Consider the following 24,491-nt stretch of genomic DNA (forward strand, 5'->3'; position numbering starts at 1 on the left):
GAAAAGAAACGAGAGAGAGTGGGGATGGGAGCCAAGGGGGATCCCGGGCAGCGGCGAGCGAAGCCCCCCGCCACGCACAGACCCCCCCGCCGCCTCCTCCCGAGCCCTCCCCGGCGCGGGGCCGTACGCAGCCCCCGGCAGCGGCGACGCAATCCTCTCTCCTGCCTTACATAAAATAATCTTTAAGCCAGGCTTCTCATTTCCTATCCTCTCAAGTATGTTCCTTGTCAGCCCGAATTAGGCACGAAGAACGGAAGAGATGTGAAGACGTATCCCCTCCGGGACGGAAAGGGAAACTTGAGCGCAGCCTTGCAGCGGGTGCAGGATTAACCAGAGATAATAATTACCGCACTAACTGCTGCTCACTTAGAAGGTCGGATGGGCTCATTTTCTCCTAATTCACCTTACACAGGGTATAATTTTGGCTCGTGTATCATTCCTAATGAGCAGTTTGGAAACAAAAGCATCTCAATGTACAGTATGTTTGTGATTTTGTGCTGCTTTACAGTTGCAATTTCGTAATGAAATGATTTTCCTGGCTGCAGCCCAAGGATGTGCTATTTTTCACAAACAGATGTTGCAGCTCCTGATGGATGGTATTTTTAATAAATAAATAAGTGTTAGCATGACGGGTAAACAAGCAGGTTTTTTTATATATATATATATATATGTGCATCTGTGCAATACATGCGTAGCGCTCCCAGCTTGTGCGGGTGGCAAGGAAATCGCTGCTTCCTCCCACACAAGAGCGCGCGGGCTCCCGGCCGGCTGCCCGCAGGCAAGGACGGTTTCTGCGCAGGGCCACGGCTCGGCCGGAGCCAGGGACGCCCGCAGGGAAGGAGGTGGCAGGAGGGTGGCTCTTCCAGTGCCGGCAGCCGTACGCACGCACATCCCTTCCCTGGCAAGAGCGGCGTGCGCCAGGCGCACCCCCTCCTCGGAGGGCGGAAAGCCCTCCTGGGAGAGCCACGTCGGGGGCGGCGAGCCCCCGCTGCAGCCCGGAGCGCAGCTCTCCGCGGGGACTCTGCGCAGAGCATCCCCACGCTCCCACGGGAATGCCGCCCAGGGCTCTCCCACGCTCCTGAGCAGCGGATTTGGGGCCACGCCATGGCTCCCCAGCTTTCGGCACAGCGCACCCCGCTCCCACGGCAGGCTTGCGCGAGTCTGAGCAGCAGCCCAAGCACCAGGCTGGGTAATTAGGCCAGACGAGATTTATCAGTGGTACTTTAAACCACGGACCACACTTGCTGCTCTGCTGCCTTCTCTCGAAGGACAGGAGTTTTGACTCCCTTGAAATTTGTTATCTTGTCTCCCCCTGCTCATCCCTGCGCCCTGGGGGTTTTGGGTCCCTGCCTGAACGCCCACGCTGCTGACAAAACTCATCGAGGCAGAGAAGCTGCTCGAGCTTAGCCTGCCTCCCAGGGCAAAGCTGCCGCCTCCCAGGTCCTGCAGCCTTCGACACCTCCCCAGCCCACGCACCTCAAAGAACCCCTAACCCCCCCGAAACACGATGGAAAATGCTTCTCGCCTGGGGAAGAGCGGGAGAAAAGCTGCGCAAGGCTGTCGCGACCCACGAGGGCTCCCGAGGGGAGACGGAAGCCGCTTTGTGCGGGCGCACGAAGAGACACAAGCCACCTTCCGAAGGCTGCCTCCAGCACGCAGCCCAGCAGCCTCCCAGCTTTTGGGAGCGCAATGCGCACCGCGCCACGGCTCGAGGGGCTCCCCGGCGCTTCCTTAGCCCTGCCCACGGGCACGCGTGCCTCAGCACCACTCCTCGCCTCCTCAGCATCCTTGCTGAAGATCCACCATCCGCTCCTCCTTGTCCACAGCGCAGGACCCAGGCTTCGCTGCTGGCCGCCCCGGGAAGGAGGTGCGGATCCTCACTTGGGATGCAGAGACCCATAAAATCCCAGATTTTGAGCAACAAGGCCAGCTAGCAGTGCACCTTTTTAGGAAGCGCTGCAGACTTTGCTGCCAGGATGCATCCCCGGCGTAAATCAAACGCTCAGAAATGTGAGTCTTGACAGTTTAATGTAATAAAACCAAGGTCACCTTTGGCGAGTCTGATTCACCGAAACATGCCCAGTGCCAAGCACTCGGGTAGCGAGGGCTCGCGGAGAAGGCTTTGCTCCCAGCCCCGGAGCTCTGTGCTGGCAGGGCGGGCAGCAGCCAGCGACCGACACCGGGCTGCCGGGGAGGGAGCTGCTTGGGAAGGACTGGTGGGAAGGGAGGGGAGCGATGGCCTGGCACCCGCCCTGGCGACCACAGAGCTCTGTCATCTGGCAGAGCAAAAGCACTCACCTCCAAAATAAAAGCAGAAGGGTTTCTGGAAGGAAGCACGCACCCGGCATCTTCTAGCGCTTATTCCGCTTTGCCAGCAGATACGCTATGGAGATCTGGGAGAAGAGCTGGAGAAAAGAGCAGGGGTCTCCTGGGTTTAAGAACGGGACGTGGTCTGGAGCAGAAGGCGGTGGCAGATGTCAGCCACGCCACGGACATCGCTGGCGAAGGGCTCTTCTAGAGGCAGGACCGAGGAGAAATGACTTCCCGAAGGCCAACGCTTCCAAAATGCCAGCTCTTTGGATCATGGTACGGTCCCAGTGCCAAGCCAGTGGAAGACAAGAGCCCACCAAAACGCAGGGAGGTGCAGAATGCTGCAAACCCCGCGTACTTCGGGGTTCTTCCTCTGCTCCCCAGGGCTGCAAGCCACACGCTCCCTGCCCAGGGAGCCATCAGACGGACAGACGGATGGCTGCTCGCCAGCCCCTGCGCCCTGGTGAAGCGGAGCGCAGTGGGATGGGATGCGTCAGGGTTATTTTTCTCCCTCAACTCAAGCACCTATTTTGCAAATGACCCATTTCCTCCGTTTACTCCCAATTACACTTCAATTGGTTCAAACGCGCTGTGACAAGGCTCCTCCGGAGAACGGCTGGCACGAGCAGCTGCCAGAACAAAGAGCCGGTCAGGGGAAGGAAACGCGACGGCTGGGGATGGTGGTGGCAGAGGACGGGAGGACCCGGACCCACCGCCTCCGCACCAGCTCCAGGACCCGGACCCACCGCCTCCGCACCAGCTCCAGCTCCGGAGGGGTCTGACGCCGGGGAGCAGCCGCTGGGCTTCGTGCCCTCGAGGAGGAGACCTGGCAGGGCCTGGCAGAACCGTTCATGGCTCTGCAGGCTGCAGGGGCTCTGAACCGAAAGCCAACACCCATGGGGACACTGCGGCGGGTGGGCAGGACCGCTCGGCAACCACCGAGCCCGGAGCTGCATGGGCTGGTGGAACCGTCCTCCACCCAGCTGGGGAGATCGGCCACCTCCCACGAGTGACTCGGGACCCAGGGCCAAATTATGTGCTCCTCGGCCGCTCTGCCTCTGGCTTTCCTTCCCCGAGGGAATTCATGGGGAAAACGCCACAGGGCTCCCCACCTCCCGCCAGCACCCCACTGGCTGCAGGCGAAGCGTGGAGAAAGGCTTCTGGCCCTGCACTTGGGTCCCTGGAGGACAGTCGCGACGGGAGCCGTGTCCTGACAGACCCAAGGAGCGCAGCCGGCAGCTCCCAGCCCCCAGCTCGCGCCCGCCCTGGTGCTCCCGCGCGTGCCGGGTCAGGAGCGACGCCCACCCCGGCGGCAGCCCGGCGCAGCCAGCCCGGCCCCATCCTTCGCGGCAATCTTGGAGCAGCTCCCAGTGGGACACCGCCGAAAAAGATAAAAGGAAAGACTAAAAATAAAATAAAAACAGCCCAGTGCCCGATTCCTCTGAAAACAGAAGCGGCGTCAGAAACAAGACCTTCTGCAAAGATGGGAGCCGAGGCAGAGGCGGCAGGGACAGGGGAGAACCTAACGATGCAATTAATCCTTGCACTTACATAATGAGAAAGGCACAGGCAGAACAGATTGCAGGTGGCTGAGCACTGGGAAGGATGGCAGCTCTTCGGAGCAGGACACATGGATTTTAAGAAGGGCTGGATAATTTTAGACTCCGTCACATACATAAGTTGCCATATGTACCGGCATAGAAGAAAGTTCCTTTGCATCGCATATTAATTCTGCACTAGAGCCTGGGGGGATTTCAAGGGGACGGGAAATGTTTTTCCCAACAACGTTAATCACGGCAGCGATGGAAAGAGGGAAAGGGACCTGACGGGTAACTGGGATGATTCCCTGGGAAGAAAGACTAATAGGTCTTTATTCTTACTTTACAAATACATCAGATCCTTTCCTCTAGGGCTTCAAAGAAATATATAGAACCGTACCGAGCAAAATCGAACAGAAATATCCAATCTGCAAGAGAAGGTGTTAATGGATGGGGCATCCTGGGAGAGGGCAACGTCCCCTAAGGGACACCACCCGGGGCGCGAGGCGAGATGAAAGAGAGAGATGGCTGCCAAGAGCGAAGCGTTATTTTAAACACGGCCCTAGGAGCCCAATCTGTCTGGAGGAAAGGGACTTGGAGGATAAAATCAATAGCTCATAAAGCAAAATTACCCTCCTCCTCTGGTGCGAGAAGCCTTCTGGCGCGCGCGTAACTCAGAGCGAGAGGCTGCCCCCCAGAATGCGGGGCAGGCTGCAGGAAAGCACCTGGAAGCAGGAATTACGGCGGCTCGGTTTTCTTTGCTCGTCTCCGTGGCAAACATTTCAAATGGCAAAGCTCCGATCCGACCGAGTTACAAAACCCGGCGGACATTCAATTACACGTTAACAACGGGCGAAGAAGCAAGCTGCAGGAAGGGCAGGGGCTGGGGCGCAGGATCGGGGAGGGACGCCCGGCGAGCTGCCGCCCCGTCCGGCGCGGCCACGGCACCTGTAAATGCCTCATCTCGGTGAGGGGGCTGCGAGCGGTTCCCTCTTACAAGGCTTTTACTAGGTAATTTGACGCAGTGACCATTTAACTCGAGGGTAATTACAGGAGAAGTATTTAATGGAATTGAAAGCGTGTCCAAACCCCTGCGCTTCTGCTACTGCAGCAGAATTTAATGTGTCGCCTGCCAGGAGGGAAAGCTCTTCAAAGGCGCTCTTTGAACCCTTGGAAATGCTGAAATATCGCTGGGTTTTTCCACTCTCACGCTGTCCGAGCACTCTCCACTCTCGCCGGGGACGTTTCGTCCCCTCCGGCGGTGGGAGACCCGGCCTCAGCAGCGCCGCGGGCAGCAGCCCCAGCCCGGCCGCTCGGGCAGCAGCCATGCATCAACCCACAAAATGCAGCTCCAAATTCCCCACATCTTGGCAAAAACCCAATCTTCTCAAAGCAAGCAAAGGCCAGGGCTTTTTTTATATGTTATTTTAAAGGCCATATATTTGCCACCGAGATGAAAGCGCTGAGTTTTGGCCTTTCTGGCCACCTTTTGAAACGGCTCCTGGACAGCTCTGCATCAACAGAATTAATTCCATGAGAAAATCCATTCGAGACTAATGTCTTGCTACTGCAGAAGTGCGCGATGGCAGCGAACAGGAGATATAAGCTCTTAATTAAAAACAAAGAGAACCTCTATCCCCCAAGGCCTTCATTTCAACAGCTCTGGTTAGGGAGACCGTATTTTTCATTTTCCCAATAAAAACAGCTATGAGCCGCAACTCTTTGAAGACCCTTGTCAAGGCCTCTAAGCTGCATAAAATTAAAAAAGGAAAAAACAGCTCCGATTCATTTTGCAAAGCATAATCTTGAGTTACCATTAGTGGCAGAAAAACAACAGATGCTCCCAACGCCTGCTGCACCCCAGCCAGGGGGGCTGCAACGAAGCACCTAAGCCCCTTCCCGCACGCGTCCCGCGCAGATTGCTTCCTTGCTTCTTTCTCCCCCCTCTGCCTCAGCCTTCCCGCAACTCCCAATGCGAGTCGAAATGCTGAAAGAGGGTAAATCTCCCAAATAAACCAGGGCTAGGTCTGCCGGCACGTGGCGGGGAGCAGGGAGGGCCCGTCCGGCATCGCAGGGGTGAGCCGGAGAGACGCGACCTTGACTGCAGCAGGATTTCCATGTGCACGGTCGGGCCCTAACGCCTCTCCCTCTCGCTCCTCAATCCAAGCATCGCATCTAGCCAAGGCGCGACCATCCCGAATGGGCTCCCAGTAACGAGCACTGATAAGAAACTGGCTCCTGGGAGCAGCTGAAGAGCTTACAGAGAGGGAAATGATGGAGACGCAGATGGAATCGGTGCCATGGCAATTGGTCCCGGCCAAAATAACCTTCTAAGCAATTTCCATGGTAAGCATCACAGCCCATGCAGAAGCCAACAACTGGCGCTGTCACCACCGCCTCCGCCCTGCCCCGCGCTCGGCTCGGTGCGGCAGCGCATCGGGCAGCCGGTCACGCCGCGCCCCCGAGCCTGACGGGCACGCCAGCACCTGCTGCCCGCAAGGGCCGGACAGCGAAGGGTCCCTCTCGGGTGGCGTAGCCACCGTCCGTGGCGCTGGGCCTGGCTCCCTGCCTGCGCCCCGGCGCGCAGAACGCAGCTGGAAGAGCCGCGCAAGCCAGGAACGGGGAATGGCCGGGCTGATGGGCTCCACAGAGCCTCCCCGGTCTGCAGCAGCTGAGCATCAGGTACCGCATCTGCGGGGAGCGGAGCGGGCAACGCGAGATGGCAACCACCCGAGAGGACCCGCTCCACACCAGTCCATCAGGCACACGAGCCCAGCAGCTGGCCGGCTGCCTGCTCTGGGCATCGTCCCCAGCTGCCTTTGGATGCGGGGACATCGGTGCCAGCGGCTGCCCAAGGAGGGGCTCTCTCCGAAGCGGGATCTTCTCACGGGGCTCGGCATCCCGTCCTCCTCCCTGCCGCCAGTCTCCTTCCTCTGTTCTTGCACGCCACGGGCACCGGGATGCCTCTGCCTCCTCCCGAGCATCGCAGAGAGGCTGGGGAAAACCAGCTGGACTCAGGAGGCATTACAGCTCCCCCAGCCATCAGAAAACCCATCTGATCCCCGAAAGCCTCATCTAGCCAATAAAACTGCTTTGGGACAGAAAAATTCAATCGGGAGTGCTGCATGGCCGTTCTGCTGCAATCACAGCCACAAATGGCCTTTCCCAGGGGGGATCAGTCAGACTTTGCCCTAACACCAACCCTACCGCTGTTTAATAGCTTGTAAGAAAAATAATTTACAAAAACCACGAGGGTTAGATACAGGAGGTGAGATATGGCAGGAGTCTTCTTGGAAAAGCTTGTTCCGGTGTAAAGCCGGTTCACCCGCTGCCTGACCCGCTGTGCTGGGAAATCGCCTTGGGGCCGCTCCTCTTAACACCCCTCTTGCCTTCAAAGCAGAGTTTGTGCAGGCAAAGCCCCTTGGTTTTCCACCTGGTAAATCAGGGCGATCAGCTCCGAAGCCCAGCCCAGTGAGCATTAGTCATCCTGAAGTGAAAACGCAGCTCTTCAGCAAAAAAACCAAGGTTCCTGGAAACCTCCTGGTGTTCTGGGTTGGACTGATGAAAGGAGAATATCCTGCTGCTGCTGCTGCGAAATATTCTTGCCAAGAACGAAGATCCTAGAGGCTTATGCTAAAGACACTGAGACTTATCTTCCCAGGTGTTACAGCAAATATCACCGAGCAATAAATATCTCTGAGAGCAGCAGAGGAGAGTTTCTGGCTCATTTAGACACACGTGGGTGAAGGCACACACGACATCTGCTAATCCCTGGGAGAAAGCGAGTCCCTTCTCCCTCGCCAGAGAGAGCTCAGCTTACGGCCACGCTCATTTCTTGCTTCAGCCACCATCCTCCATCCTTAAGGAAAACCACCTTCCCGTGCAGCCGATGCACGGCCTTACAAAGGATCCTTCGGCATGCCCCGGGAAGGCGGCCGGCGGGTGCCGGCCCAGGAGATGCTGTCCAGCCCCCTCGCCTCCTCTCCGGCCCCCGGCTGCAATGGCTCCCCACGCCTTTGCACGGCGCATCAAAGCAGCGGCTCCATCCTAACCGCCCAAGGTCTTCTTTTAAACACATTTTATCTTTAATTAATTCCTTTGAAGCCTTTTGCATCCGCTATCTCCTTGCATCCAGCGCCCCCTCTCCTGCACCCTCTTTTTGAAGGCAGGGTCAGCTCCCAGCAGGGAAGCGAATGTCTCTCTGTTATTATTTATTCCCGATACGCTCCTGGCCAGCAGTGGGGAGGGAGCGGAGGGCGGGCAGGGGCACGCCAGGAGCTCAGCTCCGGCTGCCGGCACGGCGGGTGCCCACACCAGCACCCGCAGCACTCCCGGCCGGCAAACCCGGCCCCCGCCCCTGCCCCGGGGACGGGGTGCCCCTTAGCACCGGCTCCTTCACGAGCACGCTGCCTGCACAGCACGATGCCAAACTCGTCGTGTACCGGCCATCAAATCACCGTTAAGAGCAGCAGACGGCACATAAAGTCTTCTGCCTTATAAAGCACTTAAAGGTTTAATTAAAGACGGCTTTATTCTAATAACACTGAAAGAAGAGCCTCAGACAACCCAGCGAGCGCAATTCATGCCTTCGCTCTGACAGTCTCCGATTCATTCTTCTCTTTTCTTCTGTTTTTCGGCTGAGCCCGTAGTACAGGAGGACGCTCTGCCTTGGCGGAGCAGCCCGGCCCGCCCGGAGAGCAGCCCCGCAGCCGCCCCAGGGAAGGCTCCGTACAGCCCTCGCCTCTTCCAGCACGCTGGAATTTTAATTGTTTCTCTCTTTCTGTGCTCCACCGTAAAACGATTATGACAGCCCCCGAAAAAGGAAGCACTGTTTTGAAAAGCATAAGCATAAACTACGCCTGGGTGAACACATTGCGTCCCCATCTGAGCGCCAGCAGCGCTCCGCCAGGCGCCGGGCGGGCAGGGTGGCAGCGGGACAGAGCACCTGAGCCGCGGGTCACCCACCGCACCCCCGCGCGCCGGCACGCACCGGCCCCCTCTCACCCCGGACAGCGCGAGGAATCACGCCTCTGCCTTCTCTCCTACCTACAAGCAGAGTATTTGCTCTTCCAGGGGAATTTTTTTTAAGCTTGTTTTTGCTGCTAGTGAGTCACGGAGACATTGTTTCTCGCTTTTTTCCTCTCACTTCTTCAGCAGGGAGGCGCAGGGCGAGAGGAAGATCTAAGTGAGCAGGATTGCTTTAACCGCTCATCTAAGCAAGCGTGGCTGCCTTCGCTGAAGTGCCCCCACCCCGCGCCCCCCAGGCCCCCAGCATCACCAGGCGCCCGGTAGCCAGTCCCTTTCCGGCAACGCACGGGGGGAAGCATGGGCACGGCGCAGGAGGGGCATGGGGAACGTGGCGCCTTCGCTAGCACGACAGCAGCACCTGATCCGACGGGAGCGCGGGTCCGCTCGGCTGTGGGAGCCCTGGCGCGGCTGTGACGGCTCCCGGCGTGGCCCCAGCTCCCTTGGGTGCTGCACGCGGGACCACCCCGACCCCCAGGGCTGCCGCCAGCGAAAGCTGAGGGACCACAAGCTGTGAGAGCAGCATCCCTCCCTGCCCGCCCGCCCACCTCGGGCTCCTATCGCCACGTGCGGCGCCTTACAGGACGGCGGGGCGGGGATTTTCAATGCTCGCTGAGGCAAGTAAAAAGTACAGACGAGTTACCTAATCCTAATTTGTAGCCATATGTTTTTCCCAGCAGAGAACAAACACTTCCAGCCGCTAAAGCTTATGTAACCGAGAGGAGCCGGGCTCGACAAGCGCACGGCCTCGCACAGGCGCGGTGCCAGCAAAGCCGGCGACGGCACGGCCGCTGCTTCGAGACGGTGTTGGCCGCGGGCTCCCGACACGCTCAGCCCCAGGCGCGGCAGGGGCTCGGCGCTCCCCGCCGGGAGCTCCCCACCGCCCTCCTGGGCGCTCAGCCCCGGCGGCGGAAGGCAAAGCGGATCCGGAGCTCAGGCACTTTTCAATTCAGGGTGGACGGGCTGAGATCAAAAAGGTCCTTTAGCCCTGGGAAGGAGTTTATCACATTCACCACTCAGCGAAAAGAAGTTAATTAGCAAAAAACTCCAATGCTGGAAGAAGCCCCTAATGAGAGCTAAGAGCCAGCAGATTAAAGCCGTCGGCCCCCGAGGAGGCTGCGGGGCCACGGAGGCTCGGGGCTGCAGCTCTCTGCCGATCTGCCGGCAGCTCGTCCTCGCCTAAACGAGGCGGCCGACTCCACTAAGCCACGGCACACGCCCGGGCATCCTCCCACGTGCCGTCAACGGGGCAGGCGGACGGGCTGCCGCGGCCGGCTGACGGCAACGAGCCTACGGGACCGGCCGATGCCAGCGAGGCCAGAGGCACCAACCACGGCAGGTCCGGGGAGATAACGCTGAGGACCTCATCATGCGTGTCACGCAGCGAGCACCGGCACTCGTTATCGATACTCCCTCGCTAATTTATCCAGCGGATCCCAGTGTTTTTTTAAAAGGTGTGTAGGTTGGGAGTTTTTTTACCGCTATAAATAACTCCTTTAAGTCAGGAACAACATTATGGTTGCCTTGTCTCTTTCTGCCAAGCAGGGCAGGCTAGATAAATTAATTGGGATTAAGATTAGGCCATAAAATTCTTTTTTGATTCAACTAGAAAATCACTGTGGGCTAAAAGCAGTCAATGCACAGTGAATAAATTCTGTAAACTATACAGTGGTATCCCACAGTTTAATACTGGCAATAACAAATATAATTTGAGACAAATGGGAAGCCGCTTTCCCATCCATGTCCACGCAGCAGATAGCACTGGGGGAACGCATCGCCGTGCCTGAGCGCGGCGCTAAATACAATTATGGGAGATTGGCTGTGGATGGATACCGCTAATGGGAAAAACACAGCACGGTGCTGGAAAACACCTCAGCTAAAAGCGATGAATCAGAGCTGTCGCTTGCCTCCCGAGTGCTCTTCTTGAACATCACGCACTTATCTCCGTCCCGGCTGGCGCTGCCGCTGGGGAAGCTCGTGCCGCAGTGACCCCCCTGCCCCAGGACCCCCCAGCCCTCCCAATTTACCCGCCGCCGCCGCCCCTGGCCCCCTGGCAGACCCTACCTGTGCTGTCTCCCAGCCCGCGGGGCGGGCGAGCATCCTTGCCGCCGCTGCTGTGGCCGGCAGCCGGCTCGGCAGTGCTGGTGCGGCCGGGGCTGCTGCGGGGCACGTCCCCGCCAGGCGTGGGAGCCGGGGTGCTGGGGGGCGCACGAGGTGGCGTGGCAGCAGCGGTGGCAGCAGTGGTGGTGGTGGTGGTGGTCGCGGCGGTGGTGGTGGCGGTGGTGGTAGCAAAGGCGCCGGGAAGCGTGCTGCTCTCCAGGAAGTCCTCCTTGTCCGTGGGGCCCCAGACGATGACCTCCCGCAGCGCCGTGGGCCGCCCGTCCTGCGAGGCGAAGCCGCGGCCACGCAGGTGCCGCCGGCCCCTCCGGGAGCGGGGCCGGTGTGGGGGGCGGCCGGCGGGCAGCGGGGCGGCGGGGGGCGGCCGGCGGGAGCGGGGTCTCTGCAGGGGGGGCGCGGGGGCGCAGGTCCAGGGGGGGCCGGGGCGCCGCAGCTCCTCCCCGCTCCCCGCGCCCCACAGCGAACTGCGGGACAGTCTGTGCCGGAGCGCCGGCCGCGGCGAGAGCCTCCCCCCGGCGCCGCTGGCTGGGGGCTGGCAGCTAGCGAGGTCCATGGCTAGGTGGAACATGGCTATTAAAATCCAAGCATGGCTTCCAAGCGGGCAACTTGACCTGCGAACAGACAGTGATTGCGTTAGAAAGGCAGGGGAGCAACCCAGTGCTCCCTCCCGGCACGGCACGCTTCGGCTCCCCAGGCCCGGCCACCCGAAACACCCCTGGCAGCACCGGAGAGCGGTGCCATCGTCCTCTCCCGGTGCCCCAGCCAGCACCCCCCGAAACAGCACGGCAGGGCACCCTGCACCCCACCCTCCTCCCACCACCAAACCCACCACCACGAACAAGGCAGATCAAGGACCCCCATCCGAAAGCGCGACTCGGCTGCTTTTCAGTGGATCTGTGAATGCCGTGAATGACTCCAGGATGGGTTTTACTGCAAAATGCCCTGAGGAAGCGGCCAGCGTCTGCGTTGCCCAAACTCAGCCGTTTTAGACGAGCTATCTAAGCAGATGGCACAAGTGGAGCGCCAGCAGCGAGAGCCTTTGCTCCAGGGTCTCTGAGTCTCAGGGGTACTGGGGAGCCCGGCCCCTGCTCCCCAGCTTTCCAAGCCAAGGTACGAGGAGCGAGCCCGCAGAGGGCGGCGGTATTAGTCCCTCAATGAGCTGAAGTGAAGACTACTCGCACTCTTGCGTTTGCACGTGTAACCCTTCTCCTATCGAGGAGGTTGCCCACGCCGCAGCAGGAGCATCCCCTCCTGCAGAGCACAGCACCCAGCGCCGAATGCAACCGCGGGGACGCACCGGGCGCTTCTGCAGCGAACACCTAACCTAGCGGGGAAGGATGAGCAGCCCCTTTCACTGCTCTCTCTTCCACCAAATAGCTGGAAATCATGCTGAACTGTCGGCAGGCTCATTATTTAAAATTTTGCTTTGATGTAACGTGCCACCATCAGGTCAGGTCACATCAAAGCCTTCTCCCTTCCTCAGCAGCACCGCACCTTCCCCTAAGATGTTACCCCACATGAAGCATGGTGTTTCATGGTATAGAAAATGCCTGATACACGATTTTTTTGTTGTTGTATTCCCCACCCCCCACTCCCCCCAAAAAAAATCATTAGGCCAAAGCCCAAAAATCTTTACTCCATTTTATTCAGCTTTTACACAAGAAAGACTTTTGTCGAACTCAGCAGGAGTTAATGAGAGCTTTATATGGCTAAATAGACTAATCCTCCGCAGCGCTGCGCCCCGTAAAGTCCTTGGTAGCACTACAAAATGTGCATCTGGTTGACAGAAGCATTTGTACACTCCCTCCATGCGTGAGCAAATGAAGCTAAAGGAGCTGACCTGGATACTCTCAGGCGCAGTCTTTTTCTGCTCAGAGGATCTCTTTTTTTTTTTCCTAATTGGGTATTTTTTCAAAGCGTAACAGCATTTATTTTGGGGAGGAATAAGGCGACGCAGGGAAAGAGCGCAGAAGGAGAAAGGGAAGAGCCAGAAACAGACAACATAAACCAAAATAGTTCAGGCTGGGGGAGGAAGGATTTCAAGGCTTCAAAAAAAACAAACCACCCAAAACATGTTGTTGGTGGGGTTTTTTTTAGAGGCCAGCAGAGCGGTGGCAGTGCTGCGGGGGGCAGCACGAAGAGCATCCCCCGCGTGCCGTGCATCAGTGGTGCCACAGGCAACACCCCGTCTCCACCGGCGAGGAGCCAGGAGCTCAGGCTTCCAGCGAGAGCATTAAACACAGATTCACCTTCGCAATGCTCATATTCACTCCAGCAGCACATCAGGCTCGATTTCAGCCTCTGCCTGACTCCCTAACGCCACCTGCAACGTCTCCCTGCAAGGAAGGAGAGGTGCCGGGCACCCCCCTGGCGCCACGCTCGGTACCCCGGGTACCACCTCTCGCACCACCCGTGCACACGCCCAGAGCTCCTCCCTGCCCGAGCAGCCCTCCGCGAGAAGCGGTGCCCGAGGCGCTTTTATTAACAGCTGCTGAATGAGGCGAGGGAAGATGCACCCAGGCCAAACTCGGTGCTCGCTAAATCCCAGCTGCCGTGTGGAAGCTTCTGAAAGACAAAATGCCAGTCCTCAGTACTTGGGATTGGCAGCTCACAGGAAAAACAGATTTTTCCCCTCTTCCCATTTCCTCCTGCCTGCTTGTGACATTCTCAAGCTGCAGCGATGGCAGCCCTGAGCTCACGGGGGTTTGCTCCTGCGCGGGACCTGCCTGAGCATCACTGCCTGCTCCCCTGCAGCGGCGGGCAGACATGGAGCAAAACGCAACGTGCAACCCCCGCCTTCGTGCCAGCACGCCAGAAACGCTGTGCCCAAGCACGGCCAGGCAGCGCCGGCTGACGCCCATAGGCAGGGGTGTCCCTTGCTCCTGGCGTCGCTTCCCAGGCCAAAGCCTCTGGTGAAGGGGAGGGACACAGTGGGGGACACCCACAGCTCAATACGGGGCAGCACAAGGCAGGCAGAGCCCCCGGTAGCATCCCGTCCCGCCCCAAGGACGGCGTGGGTCACCCTCCCACCTGCATCCCTTCAAGTGATGCCAGCCAAGGGACTGTCACCCAAGGAGCATCCTCCCGGCCACCCCGCTGGCTGGCATGGCCCCAGGAGATGACTTCTGGGACAGCAGCAGCGAGTCCGGTTACCTCAGAGGAATTTTGCATGGCATGCAATCTTTTGAGGGCTTTGCAACAACAGATAAGAGCAAGTGTCCTTCAGAATAAATAGCAGTGTGTAGGAGTTGCCGTTGTCTAGGCAACGCAGCGCGATGTGCTCGGCGGCGGCAGGGATGTGGCAGCGCGTGGCGGAGCCGGTGGTGGCCAGGGGCCCCCGGCTCCACCGCAGGACCACCCTTCCCTCCCCTGCCACCCCTCCTGCTCCCCCGGCCCCACTGAAGCACCCCGCCAAAGCTGGCAGCGAAAGAGACGTGTCCCAAGGGCAGCCCAGGGAGTGGCGACATGTCCAGCCTGGAGGCCCTGCCACCTTCTGTTTGCCCCAAAAAACCCTGGGCTGTCCCACGAAAGCCCGCCGCTCCCGACACACCACCCCCGGGGAGTCCCCGTGCCTCTGCCTCCCCATCGCCACACCGGGCAGGAGCGCGCCCGCTCCCCTCTCGGGAGGCGCAGGCAGCGACTCACGCTGCTCGGAGGCTGGGGGGACACCTGAGCTTTGCTGAGAGAGCAAATGGCACAAACCCCCCTGCAACTGCACGAGCTGCATCCCACCGGCCGGGAAGCGGATGCAAGAGGAACCTTCGCTGCTCTCCGTGCATGGGGTAACTCCCCAGCCGCACGCAGAGCGGGTCCTGTCCTAGGGAAGGGGATAAATCGGTCAGCCGCGCACGTAGCACCCGTCTGCCTCGGTTCGGGGGCACAGACACAGCCCCAGCCGGGGTTACGTGGTGGGTTAGAGGGATGCCCCAGGCAGGGCTGCAGTCACGCTGCTCGCTGAACCCTCTGGAAATCAGGATTTTGATTATTCACGACTCCCCCCATAAACACACACACAACTTTTCTTCCATTGCCAAGAGAGATGGGGAGTGCGGGCAATTTTCATGTTCTTTCTTTTCCCATCTTGGAGGTGAATGGGAACGTTCTCCCAAAATACTTCTCAAAGTCAAGGAAAAATTCAACAAAAGTCTGAAATTGGGTTAAAAAAAGAAACGAGCAGCGGAGATATTTGAGAAGATGAAATCCCTTCTTCGCCCTCCTCACCCGAAGCCTTTGCTCCCGCGAACCACAAATCCGCTCCTGCAGCTTAATGGATGGAGAGGCGGCCGGATCCTCACACAGTAAGGGAAACCGCTACAAATATTTACCTGCGCTTCGCGAGAAGTACAAGAGCAGATCTCAAGGAAACTACTCAGATAATTACAGGGATCATGCACATTAAGCGCTCCAGGGTTGCTTTGCTGAGCCCAACCGAGCCAATCTCTGTTTTAAAGGTGATGGAGTTACGAGGGCTGAAGGTGTTTCATACGGAGCCGTCGCAGCCTTCCCACCGCACGCGGCACACTAGCTCCCCAGTATGAAAATTCCTTCCTGAATCCTTTCAATTGCAGCTGTTTGCTTTAAAGAGGAGGAAAGTTGGTGCTTAAGAGAGAGATAAATTTCAAGGAGGCGAGAGGACGCGAGCTTCGCTGGTCGGGAAGAGGCTGCCAGGGCGCCTTCGTGGCCGGGGCTGGCGCGGTGACGCAGCCCGGCTCCTCCGGCCTCACCGCCCCCGCGGGCAGCAGCAATGCAGCTCTTGCCACCGGCCCCGTGCGCCTTCAGCTCCTTCTCCACCAGGAAAGCCGGGACAACCGAATCCCTCCCACCCCGATGAAGCTTCACGTACAGCCAGAAGCCCCCAAGCGTTTTGAGGAGCATGCACAAGCAAGAGAAATGCTTTGGTAATTAGCGGTCTGGGATTGCTGCAGAGCTGAAGAGGCAAGATAATCTCCGTCCTGGGATTACCTTATAAACAGGTGAAGCAGTGGCTTGGGAAAAGCAGCCCCAGGCACCCCTCAACGCACATCCCGGCCACAAACCCCAATCCGCTGCCCCTCGGGCACCAGCTGGGCCCATCGCCCAGGGCTGCCGCTTTGCAGCCATGGCTCCTGCAACGCCGCTGTGGCTCTGAAGCACGTGCATGGGCTACGCAGGCGCGGAGCGCTGCTTGCGTCAACTACGCAATGTTTCCAAATCAATTGGGAGCACTGAGGGTTGCTTAGTGCTTTTGAAATGACGGAGCTGCGTGCACTGGCGGAGCGGTACAGTATGGAAGTTGGACAGAAATCCATCGGAAAAACAATGCACAGACCAAAGATGAGAGCAGTTAGGACAAACGGAGCACAACGCCTCTTCTGCCACCCTCCACACATGTTATTTTGCATTTCTGTCCACAGAGGCAGTGGGCACGAGCACCCCCAGGGCAGAGGCAGCTGTGGGAGCACGATGGGAGCGAGACCCCCCGAGCCCAGGGCTGGCTGCACCCCAGTGCCGGTCCTCGGCTCGCTGCCACCTCACCCTCCTGCCAGGCTACTTCTCACGCCCACTCCGCCATGCCCCAGCCAGAGCCAGAGCTTCCAGAGAAGCTGCCACCTCGCTGCAATGCCTGGGGTTTTAATTCACGCAGCTCTGAAGGCTGCGAAGCCCAGAGCTGCTCCGGGATGCTGCCTTGGAAATCGGCCGCTGCCGCCTGCACGCATGCAGGAGGGGAAGCCAGCACATCCAGCACGGCCGATGCACAAGAGGGGGTGCACGGAGCGGGAGGGAAACGCCTCTGCCCCGGTCCCAGGGACCCCTGAAGGATGGTGGCACCGCCAGCGAGCCCGATGCTGCGGGCAGGACGCGGGTTAATCCAGCGGCTGCAAAATCAGGCAACTGCTGCGTGCCCAGAAATCCCCGAGTTCGGTAATCTGTCCGCGCGATTAACTGGGATCATGGGCACCGAGTGGCTCTGACAAACTGCAAAACACAAACCGTCAGCAGCTTGCGAGCCGTTTGCGCACAACCCATTTCCCCGAAGCCTCCAAAGGCTCACTCGAGTGTGAACAGCAGGGCAGCGCCGGCGAGAGCGGCCTATTTGCGTCCCTTTCATAAGGTGCTTGTTTGCGCTCCAGCACCGGCCCCTTTCTCCCCTGACTGCGGAGACACTTCACAGGCAGCATTAAATGCAGAATAGGCTGATTTTTAATGCAGAATTATACAAATGGAGCCATTCTTCCATTTCATGCCTCCTGTTAGGTAATCTATTGGTATTGCACAGGGAATCAAGGTTATGTCCTTGTTGGGATGATTTACAAACTCCGCGCATTTCAGACCTCCAACACCGAGCGAGACAGAGACAAAAACATCCTGGTGAACACCTGGGGTGCGAGCGGGAGCGGCGGCCGGAGGGACGGGGTGATGTTCGCTCATCCCAGGCAGGACGCAGCAGGAAAGCGGGTGCCACGCTCTAGGAAAAGCATCCTTGGCAGCATGGCTGTGTGTCCTACAAAGGCATTCGGAGCATGACACGTCGTGAGAGCGTTTGCAGGGACTCGCTGGCTGGAGCACGAATGAGGCCGCTGCACCTCGGCGGGTGACTTTCACGCTGGAGCAAGAGGCAGAGGGGAAAGTTGCGGCGGTGGCAGATACTTGGCCCACAGTCGCGTGTCCTCGCCGAGGTGGGGACTGCAGACCCGGCGCCTGCCGCAGCTGCTCTCCTCTCCAGCCCCGCTTTTGTGTGTGACGATCCCTGCAGTGCAGCGACTGTCCTTCCTTGTGACACTACCAGCCATCGCCATGGAAATACAGCATCACCGTTTCACTCCGGCCGGCACAGGACCCTTGCCGGGGCTGGGAGGAAGGAAGCAGCGCATTCCCGTGCGAGGGCGGCACGGGCAGGTGCCCAGAGGCACGTGGTGAGTTATGCCACGGGACCAGCAGGAGACCCCGTGGACCACCCCAGCAGGGCGCCCAGCACAGCACCCACTGCATCCCGCCCCGCTCCCCCGGGCACCGGCAGCGGAGGCGCGGGACCGCGGGCACTGCCCACCCAAGCACCTCTCTCCCAAAAGGTGTTTTGTTCTGGGACAAGGTGCTCTGAACCCAGACCCAGCAGCAACTGGGAACTTACTACTCACTGCACCGTCTGCAGCCACGACTTCTTTCAAGTTGATTATAAATTTCGAGAAAATATGGCTGCCAAGCTCTTTAAAGCCAGGACTGGGAATTAAGGCACTGACACACAGTAGCACCTAGGTGAATTAAATGTGCCACATCACTACCTATCTATATTACAGAACTGAGCTTCAGGATTACCTACTAATAAAAGCGATATTTAAAACAAGTCCTCAGTTCCTCTGCTCTCCCCCTTCTCCCCACAAGTAATTAAACCGACGCCACTTCCCGGGGCGGAGGGGATGGGATTTATCACGGAGGGAAATCAGCAGAGGGTGAAATAGGCTGAATCCTCACCACCACGCTTTCGTGGCCAGGCAGACGGCGCCCGTTGCCCCGGGAAAACGGGGTGGAAAGAGGCCGGCTGGGGCTGGGGAGCAGCACGTCCCCCCCAGGACAGAAATGCCAAGACAGAGGCGGCCAGATCCGTCCCTGCCCGCGCGTGGGGAGCCGTGTCCCGGGGAGGAGAGGGGAGCAGCAGGGCGGCCGCGGCGGAGTTTGCCGCTCACGCGTGGCTTTTCTGCCTCTGTCTTGAGCTCGCCCAGCTGCAAATAAACAATTTTAACATTTGAATAGCCGCGAGTGCGGGAGGCGTAATTAATACCCAGCGGTACCGCCAATATGCTGATGCGGTAGGCGCAAACCCTGCCAAGGCTGTCAGAGAGCAGATCTGGCGCAGCAGTGCCGCGGCCCCGGCTGCTCTCTCCTTCGGGTCCCGTCCTTTGCAGGAGGCAGAGAAAGGGCAAAGCCCCAAGCGCAGCAGCCCGGGGCCCGCGCGGGACCCCACAGCGCGTCCCACGCCCCCGCCGCGAGAAGCAGCACGGTCTTGCAGAGCAACGCAGGAAAGAGGGAAAAGGAGAAAATGGAGAAAGCGGGCGCACGTGGCATTGCTGCAAAGGCAAAAGCAGGTTTGCTCCATGGCGGCCACGCGCCTGGTTGCTGCTGGAGCTGAGCTAAACTCCAACCCTGGGTTTTAAGTCCATTTCCCATTTTTAAACATTTCAGTGGACGCCGACAGGACTAAGGGGTGCTCAGTGCCCGCAGCCGGCCTGAGGATGAGCGCAAGCTCAGCTAACACAGCGAGCTGGTGAACGTCGTCCAAGCTTGCCAGCCTAATTCGACTTGCTCTAAAACGGATGCAACATCTGCTGTAGTGTTCTCCCTGGTCTTGCGGGATTATTTCAGATAGGATTTGAAAAGCGCCGGGGGCAGGAAGCCCAGAAGTCGGCGTGTGCCTTCAGACAAACGGCTTCAGCAAATTTCTGTGCAAAACCGGAGCTCGGTGATTCACGCGCTGCTGCTCCGGCAGAAGGAGCTCCGTGCGTGGCCTAGCTCCCCCAGCGAGACCCAGCGGGCTGCCGCTTCATCTGCCAGACGTCGCAGGCAGGGCCCGGGCAAGCCGCCCCGAGCTGCCCGCCCGCGTGCTGCGGGCAGGGGACGGTGCTCACGCCGCCTCCCGCCCCGGCCGGGCAACGAAGCACCCCGAGCACTTGCCAGGGCGGGATGGCTCAGCGGCAGGCTCGGCCCCCGCAGCCCGGGGTACCGTTGGAGCATCCCCCCGGCAGCCACGGTGCGGCCGCCGCTTCCCCCGCCGCCACTCTGCACGCTGCCAGCGCCCGGCCGACCCAGCCGGCAAACACTGCGTGCATTTAGCGCGGCAGGGCCCGACAGTGGGGCATTTCATCAAACCGTCGGAACTAACACTCGGCTTTTGTCCCGCCGGATAAAGGGGGTTTGTACGCGCTGGCTTTCCAGCCCAAACCCGCACCTGTCGCCGACTCATTTCACTCGTCTCCCTGGAATTTTGCACCAGCGCCGGGGATCAGGCAGTAGCAAGAGCTTCAGTTCAGGCACAACTTGCTGGGAAGTTTCTCTTAGATTTCCAAATCCACTAAAAATCTTGTTGAAGAGTCACAGCCTGGAGCTCCATTCTGGGTGATATTACAATAATCCCATAAACGTAAGGAAATTAGGGGGTTTCCCCCTTATTTTAGCTTCTATCGAAACCTCCTCGTGCGTTCCTGTGTAGCAGACCCAGCCCTGGTAGGAACCGAAGCATGCCTTCACAGCAGCACATCTCACGTCAATTGGATCGAAGATGGAGCCGGTACCGTGGGGCTGCATCGCCGCTCCATCGGAGCGAGAGCAAGACACCAGCACGGCAAGATGGGGAGCAGAAGGTACTTCTGGTCAGTGCTGCGATGAAAATAAGCAGGAGAGGGGCTGAAAAAGCAAGAGAAGCCTTTCGGAAGGGGACACCCCCTGAAGACTCACGGGGAGCCGCCACACGGCCGGTCTGAAGGCTGCAGGGCAGGGAGACGTGGCAAGGCTTGCCCCACAGCATCGGTTCCTGGTCTTTACTTGCCAACAGCTACCCGGCAGGTCCCCGGGCGTGCGGGACCGCGCTGCCCTCTCCCATCGCCACCGCGAGAGCGGGGAACACCTCCCCCTTTTACCAAATATATTTAAAAGCCAGTGCTGCTGAAGGGAAGGGACTGCGACACATGTATGAGAGCACTAAACTCAGGAGCTTAGAAATCATCCCTAATGCTGTACAGAATAAATAAAGACAGCGGTTCGGTTTAGTAGCTCCCCGATGCAGCCATGGGCTCAGAGAGGAAGGCACGCTTCCCCTATAGCCAGAAACGAAGGAGTTGCTCATTTCCCTGCTTTGCTCATGAAGTTTTTTCCTTTGCCACAGATCCAACCGCTCTACCATCAATTTGTGGCCAAAGCCGGGTTTCTGCAGGATGATCAGGCCTCCTTCGCCGACCAAACTACCGTGGCGGGGTGTAAGAGCAGGATGCAAAGCCCGAGCGCTGCGGGACGGGACGGCAGGAGAGGGGCTCTCCCCGCCAGGAGCTGAGCGGACGAACACCAGGACTGCGAGAATCCTGCCTGCTCCCAGGCTGGAGCAAGAGCCTTACGAGGGGTTTTCCTCCTCTGAAGCCCATCTCCGCGAAGGTGCGGTGATTTCAAGAGACAGCAACTATTTCAACCCAGCCCTCCGGCTCTGAGGGGACCTACAGGGAGGAAGACGATGGTACAAGCTACTGCTTACTCCGCCCTTTAACACCACCGCTTCACTGGTAAATAAACTGAGTGCTTATCTTATTTTCTAAATTAATGTGCTCAAGCATGTCATTACAACGTATGCAGGAAACGCTTTGATCTAAAAAATAAGATAAGTTAGCTCAGTAGGTATGAAGTAGCAGCTTAATGAGCTTTAAAACAAAATAATTAAAATAGGCCCATTGCATTGTTGTAACACAATACAGCTTCGCAGGAGCCGCACATCGGAGTCCACCGCTCTGCCTGCTGAGATATCCACATCAACGGGAAATACCGCTGCGGAAAACACCCGAGGAGAAAGTATCTTCCAATGGGATTTTTAATGATGGTCTCCCAAAGAGCTCCACTTTCCCAGCAGCGAAGACAAGCACTGACCCTGCTGGAAACGCCGGGATGACCGGCACGGGGCGCAGCCATCCCCTTCCCGCAGTGAGGGATGGATGTTGGCACGGGGCCGCGCGGTCTCCCGGGAAATCTGACCGACTCGGGTCTTAACTCCAGCACCGTGGTCTCCTAGAAGAGCTGCTCTTGATCCACACCACAGTAACCGAGATCCAAAGCTGGCTTTCTCCTGGGAAGTCCCCGGCAGCCCAGGGATGCACAGCCTGCCCTAAAACCTCAGCGCCCATCCACGGGAACGAACACAGGGAAAGCGTAAAGAATTTCAAAAGATCCAGTAACTCTTACATAAATGGAGAAGATGAGAGAAATAAAGCCTCTAAAAGCAGACAGATAGACAGATGGCTTTTATGGAGCAAGAAATACAATAAAAAAACCCACCAGAAGCAGCAGAGCACTCTTTGAAGGTGTGAAACATCAGTAGGAAAGCTTGGAGAAAGCCAAGGCACGAGAGCTGGGGCGCGAGGGAGGGGAGCCCAGCGCAGGGCATCGCGCCGCCCGGCCGAGGCTCCGGCGCGGTGCCGGGGAGCTCCCGGCTGCCGCGGTCCCGCTCCCAAGCCAGGTGCGGGGGCTCTGGACAGCCCCGCAGCGGGGACGTCCCAAGGCTGGAGAAGGCGCACAGCCCGACACGCGTCATGGAGAAAAGCGAACGGCCCAAAGAGACGGAGAAAAAGCCAAACCAACATAGAAAGCGAAGGCAGAGAGAATGAAATCCGGGGCAAAGACTCTTGATCCTTTCGTACAGAGGTTTAAATCTCCTTTTAGCACCGAACAATTTCTTTTCCACGGAGAAGCGCAGTTCTCCCTGCCACGGCCACCTCACCACACGTACAGCATCTGGGCAGCTCGCAGGCTCTCCCGCTCCGGCAGCCGCGGGAGCGAAATCCTGCCGGATCAAGGTGAACATGAGTCACCAGAGGCGCTCTGAGCGCCTAGAAAACACTGTGCTGTTTGTGGGCACACACCCTCCGGAGCCTAATTGCCAGTGAGTCAGATATCGCTGTGCTTTGCATCTCATTAAAAAAAAAATCCCCTTTGCGGGAGCGATTAAACTTCTCAGAGCGTTATCTCCAAAGGGGAGATGGAGGTCCCTGCCAGGCAGCGCGGTGGCGACAGGAGACCTCCCACACCCCTCGCTGCTCTTCACAAACCCCTGCAATTTATTGCATCTCCCACCGTATCTCGGCTTCTTGCAAACGCCCCCCACGCCGGGTCCACGTGCCCGCATCCTCGCACCGCGCAGGTCCGGACCTCCGGAAGGATGAAAGGGAAGAACGTGGAATCGTATCCCCTCCCACCGGATGCCTGAGCAGAACATCCCCAGGGAACTGCCCGTAAGAAACGTTTCCATCCTCATGCATCAAAATTAGCAAAATTGATTTTGCCAGAGAATATGTCACTCTGACGGGAACCCAGAGTAAGTCCTGAATATTTCACGTCTGAGGACGCTAAAGGAGTAGCGAGCCTCTTACAAAGCCAAGAAACAAGAAGATGGGTAACTTATCCTCATCCTTCCCAAAGAAAACTTAATAAGAAAACCCATGAAAGGCAACTACTTGTAGAAAATGGGTTTATTCTTCTCGGGAGCTCTTTCTAAAATAGGGCTTGCCAGCATCTGAAATGGCAATGCTTTGCCTGTGTAACGCCCAGCCGCTGCGGGCCCAGCCGAGCGTCGGCTTCTGCCGGGGAGAGGCAGAGCCCGGCCACGCTCCCGGCGGGAAGCGCAGCCACGTGGCCTCGGCGCCCGGCATTAATCACCCACGTTTCGGTGGGTACTTAAGTGGATGTCCTAATCCATGTCAATTAACTGACGCTTCATTACTCGAGTCCTGCAGACGGAGGCGGAGATGCTATCGCAAGCAGCGGGCGCAGGGCCGGGGTCACGCACGGGACTCCGGCAATTAGAGGAACGCGTCCCCGAGGAAGCCGCGCGTGCGGCCGGCTCGGCTCGCCAGGCAGGTAAACCCCGGGGGGGGAGCCCGGGCTCCCCCCCGACCTTGCCACGTCTTTAACCTGAATGACACGCAGTCAAGTGGCAACATCAATCAGCGCCGCTTGCTCTTAACGGAGCCTCAAACGCTGTCTGCTGAGCAACGAGCCCTCAGCCCTCCCACACCGAGCCAGAAAAGCTTTACGCAGTTACTAAGCCAGCATTACGCAGCCACATTTCCTATTTATAGGGCCATAAACCACGGCTGGAGCGCGTATCACAAGCAGATTCTCCTGAACATCCCGGGATGCTGCAGAAAGGGAGGCATGGCCAGAGCCCCGTCCGGATGGGAGTGACCGATCCCTGCGAGGTCGTAGCTAAACTCCCCAAAACCGCCTTCCCGCACGGAACAGCGTAGTCACTCGCACGGCGTGTGTCCTCTGCCAGTGTCCCGAGGCACACAGCCACCCCCCTGCCACGGGTCCCCGCAGCAGCACGTCCCCGTCCCCATCCCCTCACTTCTCTCCCGTTAGGGCACGCGCGCTCCGGCAAGCTCCAGTTTTTCCCCCTCAAGGGTCCAGACTTGTATTTCTCTTGCAGGAAGCACGTCACCGCTCCCCGACTACGCGCTGTTCTTGAAGAGGCTTTTACTCAGCCTTTGTTTGGAAGCCAGCGGAGTTTGCAGCACTCACACCCCAGCCAGGCAGAGGAAGGCTTCGCCGCTCCCTCCTCGCCACTTTGCAAGAGCCAAGCCTCGTCCCACAGCCAGCCTGGCCCGGGGCTAGGAGCAGATTCGCAGCTGAGGCTCTGCCTCGCCTCCCTGCCAGCCATCTTCTTCGCTAGGAACCGGCGAGCTGCTTTCGTTACCCGCTCCAGCCAGGGCTTCCCGCGAAACGCGGCGCCGGGGAACGGCTTTGGCTCCCCGCAGCACCGTGCAGCACCGGGCG

At 58.7% G+C, this 24,491-nt stretch overlaps 1 protein-coding gene across 1 annotated transcript in view; it reads right to left on the reverse strand.

Moving 5' to 3' along the window:
• AJAP1 (adherens junctions associated protein 1) overlaps nucleotides 1–24,491 on the reverse strand; it is a gene marked incomplete at both ends in the record, with an annotated part of 34,148 nt that overhangs the window by 4,285 nt on the left and 5,372 nt on the right. Inside the window, one exon of the mRNA XM_082328881.1 lies at nucleotides 10,938–11,602. Coding sequence (XP_082185007.1) covers nucleotides 10,938–11,602 — 665 coding nt within the window. The remainder of the gene's footprint in view (nucleotides 1–10,937; nucleotides 11,603–24,491) is intronic.

The sequence above is a fragment of the Platalea leucorodia genome, assembly GCF_965183815.1.
Source record: "Platalea leucorodia genome assembly, chromosome: 17".
NCBI classification, from domain to species: Eukaryota; Metazoa; Chordata; class Aves; order Pelecaniformes; family Threskiornithidae; genus Platalea; species Platalea leucorodia.